General features: G+C 40.8%; 1 protein-coding gene across 15 annotated transcripts in view; it reads right to left on the bottom strand.

Moving 5' to 3' along the window:
- Positions 1-5162: 5162 nt before the first annotated feature.
- The window catches only part of mgarpa (mitochondria localized glutamic acid rich protein a), a 28370-nt gene continuing 15192 nt past the window's right edge, over positions 5163-18340 (bottom strand). Inside the window, exons 5-9 of one of the 15 annotated variants that reach the window (XM_050041909.1) lie at positions 12920-13216; positions 8787-9367; positions 8310-8708; positions 7983-8029; positions 5163-7789 (exon numbers count right to left, since the gene is read on the bottom strand). In XM_050041909.1, the coding sequence (XP_049897866.1) occupies positions 7994-8029; positions 8310-8708; positions 8787-9367; positions 12920-13216 (1313 nt within the window). In that variant the 3' untranslated portion in view covers positions 5163-7789; positions 7983-7993. Of the gene's footprint in view, positions 7790-7982; positions 8030-8309; positions 9368-12919; positions 13217-15531; positions 16817-18340 lie in introns of those variants that run through there. The other 14 variants (XM_050041908.1, XM_050041913.1, XM_050041912.1 and 11 more) reach the window with 14 other exon arrangements.

Raw genomic sequence — 18340 nt, 5'->3', positions numbered from 1 at the left:
CCGTGACGTCACGAGGACAAACCCCACCAACAATGGGCGCAAACTCGTATGTACTTTGTGGTAAGATGTAAGCTTGTAACTACTCCTCCAGTGGCTCAAAATCACAAATGGACTCTGAAAACGTACTGTTCAATAACACAAAGGTCAGTAGTCATAACAATAAATGGATAAGTAAAATAAGCAATTAATTAATCAAATAATTGTTTAGGCACACGTAAGCTCACAATCATTTGATAAGGCTACTGAGATGATTATTAAAGGACAGATTCACATTTTTTCATGCCTGTCTTGGTGTCCAAATGAACATGAAACAGTTTTTGCTTGCTGTAATCATTCCTCCTGTTCAGGCACGTGCACAGATAGACCCCAGGGGGTGCTCAAGCACCTGCATTTTCACCCTCCGTCTAGATAAGTGCCCTTTTTTCTTTTTTCTATTTCTTTTGATAATTTTATATTTTAGTTTTTAAATTGAGCTCATGGCATGAACTCTCAATTAAAAGTGCCTGACAGCTGCATTTGAGTTGAGCCCCAGCCCCTCCCTCATCACCCTACAGAGCAGCATCATGTCTCCCTCATCTGGCTTCATGAGCGGCCAGGTAACAATGGTGTTTGTCCTGAGCCTGGCATTGACTGTACCTGTTGTGAAATTAAACCACTATTTAAGCATCTCAATACAGCCAGACTAATTTGGGCAATGACCCACCATTAACAACCAGTAAGCTAGCCTGGCAGTGTGTAGAGGAAAAGAGGAGCACAGGGCTGCACGCGTCTGTTCTCCAGGATTCTTTCAGAATATTTAAAGCTTATTTAGAAGATCATTATAAGAATTAGCATGTGACTATTTCTAAAAGAAAGGAGAAGAAGAGAATGAGGAGGAACAAATTGAGAAGAGGAGAGCAAAGGAAAGGATTGAGAATAAAGTGAGGAGAGGAGAGGAGAGGAGAGGAGAGGAGAGGAGAGGAGAGATCGCACTCAGCCTGATTGTTGCAGCTGGACACAGGCCTGCTTTGTAGTTTGGAGGGTAGACTGGTTGGTTCATCATTGTATTTATTCAGATAACACCGTTTTTCACTTTCAAGATTTGTTGATTGTGATTGTGACTTCAGAGCACTTCAGTGTGCACAATATGTCATTGTTTTCTTTGTTGTTGTGTTATAAATAAATGAAACATTTAGAAAGTGAATGTGTATGTGTAGCAGCTGCTAGGTGTATATAATACAAATATTTAGACACCTCATAAGTAAGCAAGACAGATATTTCCCTGCTCATTATTGTGCACAAATGTATCATACTGTATGTATTTCTGGTAGTGGCAGACACACCCTGCACTGCTCCTGTGCATACTGGCCAATAAGAGAACACTCTCTAAAGCAGATGAGAGACAAAATCCAGTCTTTGTCCCATGCAAAAATTCATCACAATGTTTATGTCTAGTTAATACAAGGCTTTAGCAGTCTCAGTTAATCAATAAAAATGGATATCTACCAAAGTCTTTTTTGCACCAAATTCCATTGAGGCCCTCTCTTCATGAGGGTCCCTGCATCAGTTGTATGTTGAGATGTTGCATTCATGAGGGTCAGACAGACAAGGTCACAGTGACCTTGACCTTTGACCTATAACCACCAAAATCTTATCAGTTCATTGTTGAGAACAAGTGGACATTTGTGCCAAATTTGAAGAAATTCCCTCAGTAGTCCATGAGCTATGGTGTTGGTCATGCCAGTTTGGAGGGAAGATTTCTCATGGTGATTTTTTTTCAAAGGTGTATGTCCCCAGTGTTGGAAATTGCATGATAGCATTTAAGTAATGGTCACTTTCTGTGTGTTATCACTCCTTTTTCATCACTTCAATTTTTCAATTGAATTTAAATTTCAATATATTTTAACCAGTAATTGGACATTCACTACCCAACAAACTTCTTTCTTAATCTCTATTTAACACTAAATCCTTTAAGTAGTTGAGAACTTTATTTCCTGCTAGTTTTTGTGTGTGAATTTTTAACACACACTATTACATCAAGTTAAGTTAAAGCTAGGGTAGGCAGTCACGCAAAACTGGGCAAAACTTTCATAAGTAACCTTGAGCACAATTTAATTCAATTGGTCTGAAAGAACACAAGACTTCCAGGCTTTAGAATATCTAGACAGTGACAGGAGACGTTGGCCAATTACAGGTCATTCTAGAAAGAAAAGCTGTCAGTCATGTCAATCACTGCTCCAGAACTGCTGTCAAACTAGGAAGTGCTGATCAAATACTAATCAGGATTGTGTTACTGCATTGCCTTTTCTCACTTCTGATGTTTTTCAGAGGATATTTTGAAATAATACACCAGATGAGGATATAATGACTAGTGAATGAATAGTTAGAAACTTGACTGGTACGTGGAGGCATACAACTGTGGGGCAGTAATTCTAGTTTATCTTACAGTTTATATCCATGTCTGTGAAAACATGGATGCACCATACACATTTTCATCCTGGCAGCACAGAAGATCTCTACAATCAGCACAGTTTCAAGGGGGACACCCAACATTATTGTCACCAATTCAGTATCTGACCAAATGTTGAGTAATGGCCAGGAAAGTGTTTTATTCAATTCAATTTCAATTTTACTTATAAAGCCCAATATCACAAATCACAATTTGCCTCAGAGGGCTTTATGCAACCCCTGGCAAAAATTATGGAATCACCAGTCTTGGAGGATGTTCATTCAGTTGTTTAATTTTGTAGAAAAAAAGCAGATCACAGACATGACACAAAACTAAAGTCATTTCAAATGGCAACTTTCTGGCTTTAAGAAACACTAAAAGAAATCAAGAAAAAAAATTGTGGTAGTCAGTAACAGTTACTTTCTTAGACCAAGCAGAGGGAAAAAATTATGGAATCACTCAATTCTGAGGAAAAAATTATGGAATCACCCTGTAAATTTTCTTTCCCAAAACTAACACCTGCATCAGATTAGATCTGCTCGTTAGTCTGCAGTTAAAAAGGAGTGATCACACCTTGGAGAGCTGTTGCACCAAGTGGATTGACATGAATCATGGCTCCAACACGAGAGATGTCAATTGAAACAAAGGAGAGGATTATCAAACTCCTTAAAGAGGGTAAATCATCACGCAATGTTGCAAAAGATGTTGGTTGTTCACAGTCAGCTGTGTCTAAAATCTGGACCAAGTACAAACAACATGGGAAGGTTGTTAAAGGCAAGCATACTGGTAGACCAAGGAAGACATCAAAGCGTCAAGACAGAAAACTTAAAGCAATATGTCTTGAAAACAGAAAATGCACAGCAAAACAAATGAGGAACAAATGGGAGGAAACTGGAGTCAACGTCTGTGACCGAACTGTAAGAAATCGCCTAAAGGAAATGGGATTTACATACAGAAAAGCTAAACGAAAGCCATCATTAACACCTAAACAGAAAAAAACAAGGTTACAATGGGCTAAGGAAAAGCAATCGTGGACTGCGGATGACTGGATGAAAGTCATATTCAGTGATGAATCACGAATCTGCATTGGGCAAGGTGATGATGCTGGAACTTTTGTTTGGTGCCGTTCCAATGAGATTTATGAAGACGACTGCCTGAAGAAAACATGCAAATTTCCACAGTCATTGATGATATGGGGCTGCATGTCAGGTAAAGGCACTGGGGAGATGGCTGTCATTACATCTTCAATAAATGCACAAGTTTACGTTGACATTTTGGACACTTTTCTTATCCCATCAATTGAAAGGATGTTTGGGGATGATGAAATCATTTTTCAAGATGATAATGCATCTTGCCATAGAGCAAAAACTGTGAAAACATTCCTTGAAGAAAGACACATAAGGTCAATGTCATGGCCTGCAAATAGTCCGGATCTCAATCCAATTGAAAATCTGTGGTGGAAGTTGAAGAAAATGGTCCATGACAAGGCTCCAACCTGCAAAGCTGATCTGGCAACAGCAATCAGAGAAAGTTGGAGCCAGATTGATGAAGAGTACTGTTTGTCACTCATTAAGTCCATGCCTCAGAGACTGCAAGCTGTTATAAAAGCCAGAGGTGGTGCAACAAAGTACTAGTGGTGTGTTGAAGTGTTCTTTTGTTTGTTTGTTTTTCATGATTCCATAATTTTTTCCTCGGAATTGAGTGATTCCATAATTTTTTCCCTCTGCTTGGTCTAAAAAAGTAACTGTTACTGACTACCACAATTTTTTTTCTTGATTTCTTTTAGTGTTTCTTAAAGCCAGAAAGTTGCCATTTGAAATGACTTTAGTTTTGTGTCATGTCTGTGATCTGCTTTTTTTCTACAAAATTAAACAACTGAATGAACATCCTCCAAGACTGGTGATTCCATAATTTTTGCCAGGGGTTGTAGCATACGACATTCCTCCGTCTTTTGGACCCTCACAGCGGATAAGGAAAAACTCACCCTAAAAAAAACCCTTTAACGGGAAAAAAAAATGTACAGAACATTATGTCAGTAAAGTTGACCTTTCAACTTTTGGATATAAAATGTCATCACTTCATTATTTTATCCTATTAGACATTTGTGTAAAGTTCTGTCATAATTTGCGTATGAATTCTTCAGTTATGGCCAAAAACATTTTTTAAAGGTCACTCTGACCTTGACCTTTTGGCCACAAAATTCTTATCAGCTTATTCTTTACTCCAAGTGGACACTTGTGTCAAATTTAAAGAAATTCCCTTAAGCTGTTCTTGAGATATCGTGTTCATGAGAATAAGTCAGATGCAAGGTCACACTGACCTTGACCTTTAACCACCAGATTCTAATCAGTTCATTGTTGTGTTCAAATAGACGTGTGCCAAATTTGAAGAAAATCCCTGTGTTGAGATATCACGTTCACAAGAATGAGACAGTCAAGATCACAGTGACCTTTGACCTATGACCACCAAAAACTAATCAGCTCATTGTTGAGTCCAAGTGGATAATTGTGCCAAATTAGAAGAAATTCCCTTATGCCGTTCCTGAGATATTGTGTTCACAGGGAACTGGACAGACGGATGAACGGACAACAAAAAAACATAATGCTGCTGACCACAGAGGCATGAAAAACAACTGCCACATATGGGGAAAAAAAAAATTAAAAAAAACACTACTGCAGCTTTAGGTCAAGCAGTCAAGTTTTGAGAAAAATTAGTTTAAAAAAAAACACAAAAATCATGTTGAATCCTCTTTATTTTGAAAAAACAAGAAAAACAGTAATGTGTGAAACAGTCACAGTTTCTGTCCTTTACCAAGTCAAAGGTATCCTCTCATGTCCTATTATAGAAACCTGCCTACGACCATCAAGGACACATCCATTTTTAAATACATACCAACAGATGAGTTCAATTCTTTCCTCAGTGATCTCTGAGCTATTCAAAACACTGTACACCAAGCTAACAAATCCAGAAGTTAAACAGTAGAGATGTGAAAACCTGAGGGGGAATCGGGGAAGAGAGGACTATAGCAGAGCTGTCAAAGCATTTCACACTGGAGACTTTACTTCAAACATTAGCACATCAGTATCACCACTGTTCAGACTTGCTGCAAGCCTTTAAATCAAACATCCATACAGATCAGAGTGCTAGAACAAGACAAGAAAAGCTCCTCCAAAGGACACAAAAGCAAAGAGCAAAAGAACATGCTTCTTATCCCTTCTCTTATTCAACTCACTCACAACTATTTCTCCCATGACACTGAGCTACACTCATCAGTCTATTAGTTTATCAGTGAATAAGGAGATGTGAATAAAAAGGATACAAGAAGGACTTTTGCACAATTCATATTCAGTTATATTAAAGTTTAAAAGAGATTGTAACTTCATATCAGGCAGAGGTCCCTATCAGTTTGTACATTCGCTACATAATGAGATTGTCTGCAAACCTGGGGGAACAAACTCACCCAAAAAGGTAACTCAACACTGAATACAAAGACGAACACACCTGCTGCGCTGCTCTCCATGGGTCGCAACTTTAAAGTTTGTTTCCAGTCTAGCCACACCCCAATCAATGATGTCACGACTGGGGTTTTCCAACAGCTGTTAAGGGCAAAAGACCTGCTGTGACATCACCAACTGAGGTGTGGCCAGAAGTGAAACATGCTTTAGAGTTGAAACCGAATGAGAGTGGTGCAGCAGCAGCTTCCTGCTGTTTCACTGTTAAATGACCCTTTAAAAAGGAAGAAAAGCCAAGGGAAATCCACATATGTTTGCCTTATTTCATTGTACAGGATAAGTTAAAGTGATCAAATTACAGCTTCTGAAAAATAATGTGCTTACTGAAGTCAGTGGCTTAGCAACTGTGCTGTTGGTTTAGGAACTGTAACACTGTGACTGCATCAAGAGGAGGTCTGGAGTGTCCTTTTAAAGACTGAAAACACAAGGAACAGTGAGGTAGCAAGGTGGCTGCTGCATATGGGCTGTTAAGTCTGTGCACGGAGTGTTCCTTCAAAAAAAAAGATAAACCACAGCACGTGTTTCCAGCTGTTCATCGTCACACAAAGAGAAGCAGAGGAGAAACCTGAGGTAAGGTACTGTAAAGAATGCTGGTGGATAAAAACACCCCTTGCTTCTTTAAAAGATGTGTGGCTTCACACTCTAAGTAACTGGGGAGAGACAGGGTTAAAAGGGGAACACTGGTATTTTTCAACCTGGAGCCTATTTTCTCTCGTTTGTGCCCAAGTGACACGCAGGAACAACAACTTTTAAAAATGGTCCTGTATTGAGAGAGAGGGCTGCAGCCGGCAGTGGCAAAACAGTCAAGGTGTTTGGTTTTGCCACTGACAGGCTGTGTGTCTGACCACATTACGGAAAGGACCCTACAGAGAAATTAAACGTTTGTCTGTTCTTTACAAAAGGTATCGTTCTGAAATCTCTTGAATTTTTTCATATTGTGGAAATCAGGTAAGTATTTAGTTGTGACATTAAAACTTTTAGATAAGAGTGAGATCCTTTTTCTGTACCCCATCACAACACACCATTACCGGCACTCCTCTCTCCAACCCTCACTTGCATTTCCACTGTTTTCTATCTGCACGAGTCACCTCATGAGATTTCAGATTGAGACTTGGACACAAAACAGACTGCAAAAAGCAAAGCTACAGAAAAACATTTCATTTCTTTGTAGAGTCCTTTCCATACTGTTGTCAGACAATGATAACAATCTGATCCTGTCAGTGGCATAAAAGCACTTACAGTGAACATAAATTGACTCCTGCAACAAGTAGTTGCATTGTAGCCTGCAGCAGTCTCTCAATACTGGACCACTTTCAAAATTGCTGTTCTCATTGGTCACTTAAGACACAAAAAATGGGAATATAGGGTCCAGGTTAAAAAATACCAGCATTCCCTCTTCAACAGGACATTGTGAGGTGTATCAAATATTCCACTGGAGTGATTTGAGGCAGTAAACTCTGTAACAGTAAGAAAAAGGGTGAGTGAATGGCTCAGTTTTGTCCTCAGCAGTAAACAGGTTGCAATTCTTTGAAGTTAACGAAGAACTGTTACTGGGGATACTAACAGATAAACCAGAGATGTGTTCAACTACTGACTGGGCTCATCTAGGACAACGGAGTCAAGACATGAAAGTCAGTGTGGAGTGTCACAATAATGGGCACTGCCAATATGTTGGGATGACAGTTCCATAAAGCAGGCATTGATCTAAACATGGTGCTGTATGTGTATCTTTACACTGGAACTACATATTAGTCCCTTGCAGTTTTACAGGTAAAGGGAGGAGGGAAAAGTGTTGGGTAAAGGCACATCCTCTTCTGCAGGACTGAAGTCATCTTTCAAGAGCTGTTCACTGTGATGGAGGACAGAAACACAAGTCAATAGTATTGTACATTGTCTGTGTCTAATATGAATACATTAAAAAAAATTGTACATCCCATAAGAGTATTTGAGCCTGTAGTATAGCAATGTGGATGTGAAGGGTGGGAAGTGTGTCATGTCCACAGCCTACTCTATCATGGTAGAAATAATTAAAGACTCAGTACCTTACATGGAACTACTGCATTTGCATCCTAAGAAGACGCCGTTTACCCTGAGTAGCAGAGTTTAAAAATCCATGTTAGAATGATTTTTAAAAGCCCACACTGATTGAGAGCAGGGGTCAAAATTTCATTTCATTACATATCTATGCTATGCTAAAGCATTTTGATTATAAAATGGGTCTTTATGACCCTTCCTGAAAACACTGTTACACTGTACAACTGAGACTAAGACATGAGGCATCTAGTCCTGTTACTTCTATACTGATCAACATCCCACCATGAAGTCTTTGATCAACCTAAGAACAGTCTAAAAACAAAGTTAAGTGGTACCTCAGAAGCAGGGATATCGTCATCGTCTGGGGCTGGGATGAGTCTACCGGTCATGGATCCCACTCCCAGCACCTTAGGCCGTTTTTCAACTTTAGGTGTTCCTTCCAGAACCACAACAATGTACTCTCTCTTGGGACCTTCTTCCAGGTTCTCTGCAGAGCCTGCAGCTCCTTCTTCCACCACAGGACTCGCTGCTTCTGTAACAGGGGCTGCTGCAACTTCTACTGGGGCCTCTTCTACCACGGACGCAGCATCTACTGGTACAGGGGCTTCCTCAACAACGGGTGCAGCCTCCACTGGTGCAGGGGCCTCTTCTGCTGGTGCAGCCTCCACTGGTGCAGGGGCCTCCTCTGCTGGTGCAACCTCCACTGGTGCAGGGGCCTCCTCTACTGGTGCAACCTCAACTGGTGCAGGGGCCTCTTCTACTGGTGCAGCAGCCTCTTCTACTGGTGCAGCGGCCTCTTCTACTGGTGCAACCTCCACTGGTGCAGGGGCCTCTTCTGCTGGTGCAGCAGCCTCTTCTACTGGTGCAACCTCCACTGGTGCAGGGGCCTCTTCTGCTGGTGCAGCCTCCACTGGTGCAGGGGCCTCTTCTACTGGTGCAACCTCAACTGGTGCAGGGGCCTCTTCTGCTGGTGCAGCAGCCTCTTCTACTGGTGCAACCTCAACTGGTGCAGGGGCCTCTTCTGCTGGTGCAGCAGCCTCTTCTACTGGTGCAACCTCCACTGGTGCAGGGGCCTCTTCTACTGGTGCAGGGGCCTCTTCCACTGGTGCAACCTCCACAGGTGCAGCTGCCTCATCTGCTGGTGCAGTAGATTCTTCTGCTGGTGTAACTTCAACTGGTGCAGGGGCTTCTACTACTGGTGCAACAGCCTCCTCCACAGGTGCAGGGGCCTCTTCTGTGGGTGCAGGGGCCTCCTCAACTGGTGCAATGTCTTCAACAGGCTGTGCCTCTACTGGTGCCACAGACTCTTTGATGTCTTCAACAGCGGGTGCCAATTCTTCACTGACTTCAGTTATTTTTGGTACCTCTACGGCAGAGGCAGCTGCCAGGGCCACTGAAACACAAAATCCAGCCATCCAAACATCACTGATGCCCAAGTTATATTTTTCCACATTTAGCTCACACAACTTGCGGTAGGTAGCCAAAGATAGCATTTGTGAGACAGTTTTAGGGATAGAGGATCTAGTGGCAGCAAATCTATCTGGTTGATTGTGACTACATGCAGGTGTCATGTCAACCCCCAGCAGTGGAAGAAGTTGAAGAGAAACAGAGGTGTTACAGTAAAGCGGTGCAAGTCATTATGGGCATAGATGTAGAGCCACAAACCAGTGAAGATTCTCCACATAAAGGAAAAATACACAGCTGCCAACATTAATTCTACACAGACAAAAGCAGAACAGCACACCTATTAATAACTGGCAACTTGGGTGGAGTTTGGACACGCTGCTTTAAAACTCTTGGAAATTCTCTGCAAGAAATAAGTAAATCTGAGGACAGTCGCAGTGCAGTTTCTACATCAGCACATACCATTTTTGAGTAAGATCTGTTAAATTTGATTAAGGGTGTATTGTCAAGGATACAGCATCTATTGGTCTGGACATGTTATAGAAATCACCAGTCGTCTCTGGTGAACAAACTATATATTTTAGTACCGCAATTTCTTGTTACTAATTGACCCAAAAATGCAGTAGTGCTGATAAACTGCATCTGTGAAAAGACTGGCGACTTTTAACATTACATGTTTGTTATTGAGATTCATCAGAGGGAGCCTGAGATTTCTGTTGCAAATGACTGCTTCTCTATAACTGCTGTGCGTATGACAATACAGAACTTGAAACATACCGCTGCTCATTATGCACATAAATTCTTAAGGTGAAAACACACCGCTACCACTGCGGTGCGACCTGACACATGCAGTGCTACCCCTAACACTATGGGTGGGAATCACCAGAGGCTCCATGATACCATATTGTCACGATACTTCAATCACGATACAATATTATTGCGATTTTAAATGTCTTGCGATATGCCGAGTATTGCGATAAAACATACTGCGATATATTGCATTTATTACCTTTTTTCCCCCCAACGGTCATCAGTTTTCAGTCTGTTCATCTCACTTGCAGTTGCAGCAAAATGTATGTAGTAGACTGAAAAGCAACTGACCTTTACTCAAGTAGGCTATCTAAAGTTTAATTTGTATTTGTAATATTAATAATTTACATAAAAAAAAAAAAAAAATAAAAAAAAAAAAAAATCAATACATGGCACGGTGACGATCCGATATTGCCACTAGGGATGTCCCCATTACATTTATTTTTTTTTTCATCCGATCCGTTACCGAGTCCTTTATTTTGAAACCAAGTCCGATCCAATACTTTGCAAAGCATTAAGAAAAAAAAAAAAGAATGCATCAAAAAAGAATGCATCCAAGTTGTCCCATAAGGTTTGTTTTTTATTTTAATAGTATCCAAAAAGCTTATCGATGGTTCAGCAGCACAAAATGTAAACAAATTCTGAATTGTTAACAAATTGTCCCTCCAGAGTTGCCGTAGGGCTGTGGTAGGTGTGGCTGTGTTGCTTGGAATAAAGAGAGAAGCGGTGGCCACTGAACCTGTTGTCTCGACTCCTGTCCGTTTATTGCTCATTAGCTGCACTCAGTTAGGCGAACCCAGGACGCTCGGTTACAATATATTGGAAAGCGGAGACAACAATGAACAACATAGATGAAAAACCTGGCCATTTTTGTTGATTTCATTCCTCCAATCTTTTATTACCGATTCCGATTTTGTAAAAATAACATCGGTGCCGATACCCGGTCCGAGGATCCCTAATTGCCACACAAAAATATTGTGACACTACGCTGTATCTAGAGGTGCTAAGGGAGCCGGTATGTACAAGAAGAGAGTGAGAGGGGGAAAAATGCATTTAATTTCGGGTAACAAGGCTGGCAATAGGACAGTGGCGTGAAGTGCCGCAGAACCGTCCATCCAGGAGCACTGACACATGTCTAGCCACTGCCAGTGTGGGGTTGTACACTGAAAATAATGGGGGCATTTTTTGATGTGTGCTGTTCACATCTGTTGTGTTTTGGCCTTAAAGTGAAAACCATGCAAAAAGTAAGGGTTATATCTCGATGAACAAAGAAGTCCCAGTGCATTTCTGACACAGTGTAGCAAAGAAGAATTGGGTGCAGAGAGCAGTGAGAAGAAAATTTAAAGTATTTGAAATGCATTTGCACGTAATAGTGAGCATTTAATCAGGCTGATTAAAATGCTCACCTCAAAAGAAAAGAGCAGACTTGAGTTTAGGTTCACTGAAGACTTGCATTCAGTATGAGATGACAATTTAAATCATTTACAGAAAATTATTAAATTTATGACGGGAAAAAAAAGGAATTTAAAAATTTAATTACTAAACTGGAATGAATAGCTAGAAATGTCCTTACTTAACGTACGTAAAAAAGACCAAGTCAGACAAATTAAAGACGGCAGTATACCTTTCCGGCTTCATAAAGGTTTTATTGTATGACTTGATGAATTACTGTAAAATGTTCACAGTGCTCATTATCCAGTTATAAGCAAAATAAAAATATGATCACATATGGGTTGAATCACTTGTTGACCTGATGAGTTCTTATGAGTTTCACATTACACTTAAGGAAAAGAAAACACTGCAGCGGTTACACAATTAGTACAGAGCCATCTCATCTTGCTGTAGAATAAACACAACTGTTCGATAGTTTAAGAATAAACAACCTGCTCTGTGATACCTGAATAAAGTAGTACAACATTACAGAGGTTTCAATGAAATACAGCGTTTGATCAAATCTCGTAAAATACCATTAGGGACTTCATAACAAAAATATAGCAACATTATCACAGTATTTAAGGGGTGTTCCTGCTTGTTCCACGCTTACTTCCTTGTGTGTGGTTTGTTGAACCTGATATAAAGCCTGTGGTATTCTCACAGGGATTAGCTGGTTTTTAGTCATGTTAACTGTGTGAAATAAGGCCAATCTTTATGAATGTTACTCAGAGTGATCACATTTATTTCACTCATAACTGCATATGAGAGACCTAACTGACACTTTGGAAATGTCTCACTCTGGTGTGCAGCTGTAAATCAAGAGGAGCCTGCTGAGGAGATCTCTTTGCTGGCTTTGATATCTCTAGCTCCCATAATAATCTGAACAAATATAGACATCTCATACAGTGATCTACGCTGCACACCAAAACAAAAAATCTTAAGTCACCCTTACATAAAGAAACGCTCAGTTCACACATTAATAACCCTCTCAACCCACTCCAATAAATAAAAGAGAAACTATACATTGTCAGGAAGATATGAGTGCTGAATAAGAGGTGAACCCCGGCACCTGAGGAGAAGCACCTAACCTCTAGTGGATCTAGACAGTGACTGTAAGTTACCAGTTTTATTGATCCCAGTGTTGTGAGGGAAGAAAAGGACCTGCTATCAGCGGCTCTTTAATTAAAGTGGTTTAAGGATAGTTAGATAGGAAGTGTGTGTGCGTCTCCCTGTAGTGAAAGTGTGACACCTCAGGCCTCAGAGGCAGCTGCCTCGTCCTCAGGTGAAGAGGTCGTACCGTTGCTTTCGGGTTCCTCAGCAGCGACAGCGGCCGGTTCTGCAACAGCCTCAGCAGCCTCCTCAACAGCTTCGGCCGCTTGAGCCACTTCCTCTGCGACTGTCTCCACTTCGTGCGCAGCCTCGGCAATGCCCTCTGCCACCTCAGCAACAACCTCAGCGGCCTCGGCAACTGCCTCTGCGACTGCCTCCTCTACAGTCTCAGCCTCGCCATTAGCAACTTCCCCAGCCTCCTCTTCGCCAACCTCAGCCTCTCCACTGGCTTCCTCAGCTGCCACTTCTTCCTCCTCCTCTCCTGCTAGAACACAAGAACCAGAAGGAGTGGATCAGCCAGAGCATTGGTTTGATTCATGGGGCTAACAGTGAGCAGCCAGCAGTCAGCAACCCGTCCTAATCAATATTAACCACTGGTGCAGCCACTGTGTGTTCTCTACAGACACATGCAGTTTGGAAATGCTGCATTTAAGAGCATAAACCAAGCAAAACATCACTCTTTAAATGTGAGACGTTTTGATTAAAAACAGCATTAAACAATATTTTTTATATATTGTCTGTAGCTGGGTTTCCATTCAAGCTGTGCCAGAGCCCTGACACATCAAGCATCCGTTGCCTTTGTGTTTGCGGTGTGTCCAGCACCATTGGAACTATTTGGCCCTTGTCTGCTGTATTCGGCCTATTCAGCGTGATGAGTTGGCGTTGAAACCAGTGGAGCCCGTCTGTAAGTGAAATCACACTGTTTGAAAGCTCATGAGAAACTGCACTGCAGAGAGCTAACAAGACACCTCAAGTCAAAATGGCCTAAGATCAAAATAAACTTATTAGGTATTGAGCTCTTTAGCGGGAAATGTCTGTAATTGTTTGTATTATTGTTCATATCCTTTGTTCTTACATGTGGTATGTTGTTAGTGGCCAACTACCATCCTGTCACTCTTCCGTTTTTTCTTTTTGAATGTCAACTTCAGACTACCACCGCCTGCTGGTGTGGAGAGTTTTTCGTCTCACAGAATGAGCTGGTTGGCAGTAGTCTTTGTGGTACGTTCAGGTGACACTTTTTGGCCGAGACACGGGCGACATGAGGTGACACAACAGTCGGCTTACGTCGCCACTACTTGTTTGATGTCTGTTTGGTGTGTCTGGGCCTTTAAACCATACACACAGAGAGAGAGAAAATTTGATAAAATGTTTTATAATACCTGTTGTACTACTACTGTTGTAGTAGCTGTCACTTTTTATTACAAATTCAAATTTCACTTTAATGTGGGAACAAATATTTGACCAGTCATTATCTTGTTAAATTAAAAAATCATTCAATTTACAGTCTGCAGGAAAAAAAAACAGCATAGTTTTTGATCTTTAGGATTGAGTAATTGTTACAAGGTGAAAATTCACCATCTAAGGCTCAACCCCAATAAGCCCCGTGCCCCTACTATTTAGCCCACCATTTTGCTCATTCCCGTCTAGGGGTAGGGCGTATTGATTCTTGTTGGGACAGAGGGGCAGGGCAAAGCGTTTGGGCTACAAGGCCCTCAAAATGGACGTTTTCCCAGAGGCACACTCCATACTGAGTGTTCTGAGAAATCATCTGCAAGATGACTACACTAATTTTTTTTTTCATGACAGTCTCGCTTTGGGACATATTTCCATGTCACATTCCACCCCTTTGATGACATATGACAACCGAAATTGAACTGCAGTCCAGCAGCAAGAGAGAGAGACTCACAAACAAAGCGTCACACACTGATGCACAATAATGTGTGAACAGGCAAAGCACATGTTTGAATCTGCAAGGCTCCAGACCATGACTATTTTGTCACATTTTGCGACCATGGAGCACCAGTGCAACTTGCAATAATCATTAATATATGAACTGGAGAGCAGTTGGTTTGTTTCCAGCTCAGTGACTAAATCCTCATGTTAAATGGCGCCACGCCAACAGTTTAACTTACTGAGATTAACAATAGCATGAGCAGAAGAAGCATGTGTCTTTGTATCTGCAGGGCCCCAGACCACGACTATGTAGTCACGTTTTGCAACTATGGAGCACTGGAGCAACTTGCAGATACAGTTATTAGTTTGTTCTAATTCATTCAAACTTTTTTTTTTTTTTTAAAGTGACAACTCTACAATGTAGATGACAAATGTGCCGATCTGCTCAGATTTGTCAAATGTCAGGTACTTTCAGACAGCGAGCAGTTGTTGCCGAGGCCTTCGCTGTTTTTAATGTAAAATAATGCAGCAGTGCCACTCTCCTGAACTTGCACTGTGTGTAACAGCTTTGGGAAAATGAGACAGGTGGACAGTTGGATGGAAACATAGCTACTGACAGCTGATCGTATTTTCCCAGCAGGCTGATCCAGATGTACAACTTCTAAACTTACTACTTCAGTGAATACTAAAGGCAACACCATCATCACATAAACTGCATGCAAACTCAAAGACAGGGAGGATCATGACAGACCAGAGAAGAGAGGGGAACAGGAAGGGAGGGAGAGGGGTGGGTTAAGGGTGTGGGGTAGAGGGGGTGAAGTTGAATTTTGGTTCTTACCATCCAGTTAACAAGCTATGTATTATCTGGAACTCTGAAGGTAAGTCTGACAGTGAGACAGCCAGGTAGGTTGTGCGTCTTTAATCTTTGAGACATCCCTCCACCATTTGCTCTACAGTAACGATTAACACATATACACCAAGTTGTGGGAGACTGGCCCAGGAGTCAACTTTAACTTTAACTCTAGTGCTCAACACTTGAGCATTAACTATTGGGAGTGATAATAGCCAGCTAGCACATTCGTACTTCTGCTGTTTCCAGGAGTATTTTTCCCCACTGTAATTTTCCATTTGAAAGGTTTCTGCTAACGATACCTCCAATGTTCTTAAACCCTAAAAACACTTTAGACCCCTGTATAATGAAACAATACCGACCACAAGTTGAGGTAAAGGCCATCAGTTTCAACTGTTTCAAGTTTGATTCTGAGAAATGTTTTTTGCGTCTCAGCTCCCATTGCTATGGGGAAGCAAAAAGTTTGAGCTGTAGCAAATTCAAAACCTTCTTTGTTACATTTGATTTTAAAACACTGTGCCATAGTTAGCAGAGCCATTAAAAATTGACAAAGAATCCAAAAAAGGAAGTTATCTGAGGTGTTGATTGTATTATTAGGTTTCTGAAAAGCATCAACTTTAGCATCCACAGCTAGTGCTGCATGCAACATCATTTCAAACTCAGTTCTTATCATAATGCACCTTTGGAGTTGCGGTTAACTGTGAAAGCTTTACAAATATTAAGTCTCACTGAAGAATAATATATATGAATTATTTTTTAAGTGGCCATTGAGACTGCAAATGAGGTAAATATATATCACTGACCAGCAGATACATACACTGTATGTTCACCTGGAATAGTGCTAAATGTAAACCTGGCTACATCAGCTCAAACAGCCCTTGAGATGGTGCTAATGGAATACCATCACTCACAACAGTGCATGCTAATGTGGTAGCATGGATAGCTTTGCTCAATAGTTATGTTAATCAACTGGCTAATGTCCCACAAAAACAAAGTAATCTTTTAACATTCAAACTAAGATATAGTCTACTGATAAAAAAAAAAAAAAAAAAAAAATCTGTCAAGTGGTTTTGGATACTTCTGTCAAGTCCATTTATCCTCTTCACAGTTACACATTAACATTTAGCAGCAAGAGGCAAAAACTGAAGAAAGGAGCACAGAATCAATATCCTCCACAGAACTGTCCCGAGGTTTAAAGCTGAGTAGAGCACTCTCTTTCTTAGCAGTACAGGAAGGGAGGAAGGAGGAGAGAGGGATTTTGTTTTCCTGTTCAGATCCAAAGAGTCCAGTTCTAGGACGAATATCCATGCGGCCACAGAGGACCTTAGCTTTACCATTACACTGAAAAGAGTAAAGACACAAAGAGTTAGAGAAATGGGAAGAAGAGGTCTAATTTTTTTTTTTTTTTAAAGCCAGATTTAATTTACACACCAAAGTCATTGTCAGTCTAGAAACCACCCACAGAAGCTTGGCATGTGAAATGGCAAAAAATGGGTATGGGCTGCTTTAAAGATGCACTGGTGATGTCGATGGTGAGCGCTCTGAGAAGAAGCTTTTGTCATTAGCACATATGACAGTTTGTCTCACTTGGAGCAGAGATGTCTTCAAATTGACTCAAGTTTGGAAGAAAACACAAGACCTTATTTATCTAAAGCCCTTCCCCACAACAGGAATAAAGAACACAATGAAGAGTGAGAGAAAAGAGGGATTGAGTGGGATCGAGTGGGATCAAAGGAGGGGACTGGTTTGGTGACTAAAGCCTTTTGGCAAGGAAGATAAAATTCAGAGAGGCAAGACTCAGGTCAGATAGGAAGACAAGTGCAGCCAATACATGTTTCCAAACTAGAAATTACTCCTCTGAAGTTGGAGATAAAATGTACAACTTCAGGGTAGGATGAATTACAAATATGGCTACAGCCAAAGCTTAGCTACTCAGGATGCTGTAAATGATTGTGATGCGCAATATGTGTCTCAGGGGCAATCCTCTGCACCATTTACATGTATGTGTAATTGTTACATGTATTCTGCTCCTTAACAAATCACAGAACCTCCCAGTTGATGTTGTGAAGTTTAAGACAATTCATACCCATTTTCCACCAAATTAGCTCTGGTTCTTGAACTGGTTCTGTTCAGGTTTCTTGGAACCTTGGTGCTATCTAGCAAACAAGCCTGACTGTCCGTCAGTTTTGGGCAGAACAATTAATAAAAGGATCAGAAGTAAACAGTATTAGCAAAATGGAGTATCACATTAATTATCTGCGAGCCTTTGTTCTGTTATTAGAAATATTTGTTCTCATTTAACAAGCACGGACTCAACGATTAATGATAAGATGTTTACACAAGACTCCATCCTCTTTCCAACCTGTAGAATATGACACATCCACTGATGTTGTCAGGGTTTACACATTAGGTAAAAAAACCCCTGCTCTTTACAATTTTTTGGATTCAGAATGCTCCGAACAGTTCAAAATTAGGTGTGGAAACCAGAACAGAACCCATGCAATATTGGTGGAAAAGGAGTTTCCTCCTCATTTTCTTTTTGTTTTAACTCTTCTACTAACCCTGCTTTGCTGTTCTTTTGTTATATATAAAAAAAACAAAAAACGAGTTCACCATCAGTAGAATCCATTATTGTCCCTGTATTTTGTGTAATCTGTCCGAGCCAAATATTAACCATTCAGTGTGTGTCAAATGCACACTTTTTGATTGAGGAAAGTCAAATAGGGCAATCTGAGTCATATATAATATCAGCTTTAGGGGAGCTCTTAAGTTTGCAGCACAGTTAGCACTGATGTAGATGAAAATCCTTTACTTTTAAAATGAAGTGGAAGTTTTTAGGTAATTTTACAATTACAATAAATTGTG

This window comes from Epinephelus moara, chromosome 4 (assembly GCF_006386435.1).
Source record: "Epinephelus moara isolate mb chromosome 4, YSFRI_EMoa_1.0, whole genome shotgun sequence".
NCBI classification, from domain to species: domain Eukaryota; kingdom Metazoa; phylum Chordata; class Actinopteri; order Perciformes; family Serranidae; genus Epinephelus; species Epinephelus moara.
The sequence above is the reverse complement of the archived record's forward strand: the minus strand, read 5'-3'. Positions and strand labels throughout refer to the sequence as shown.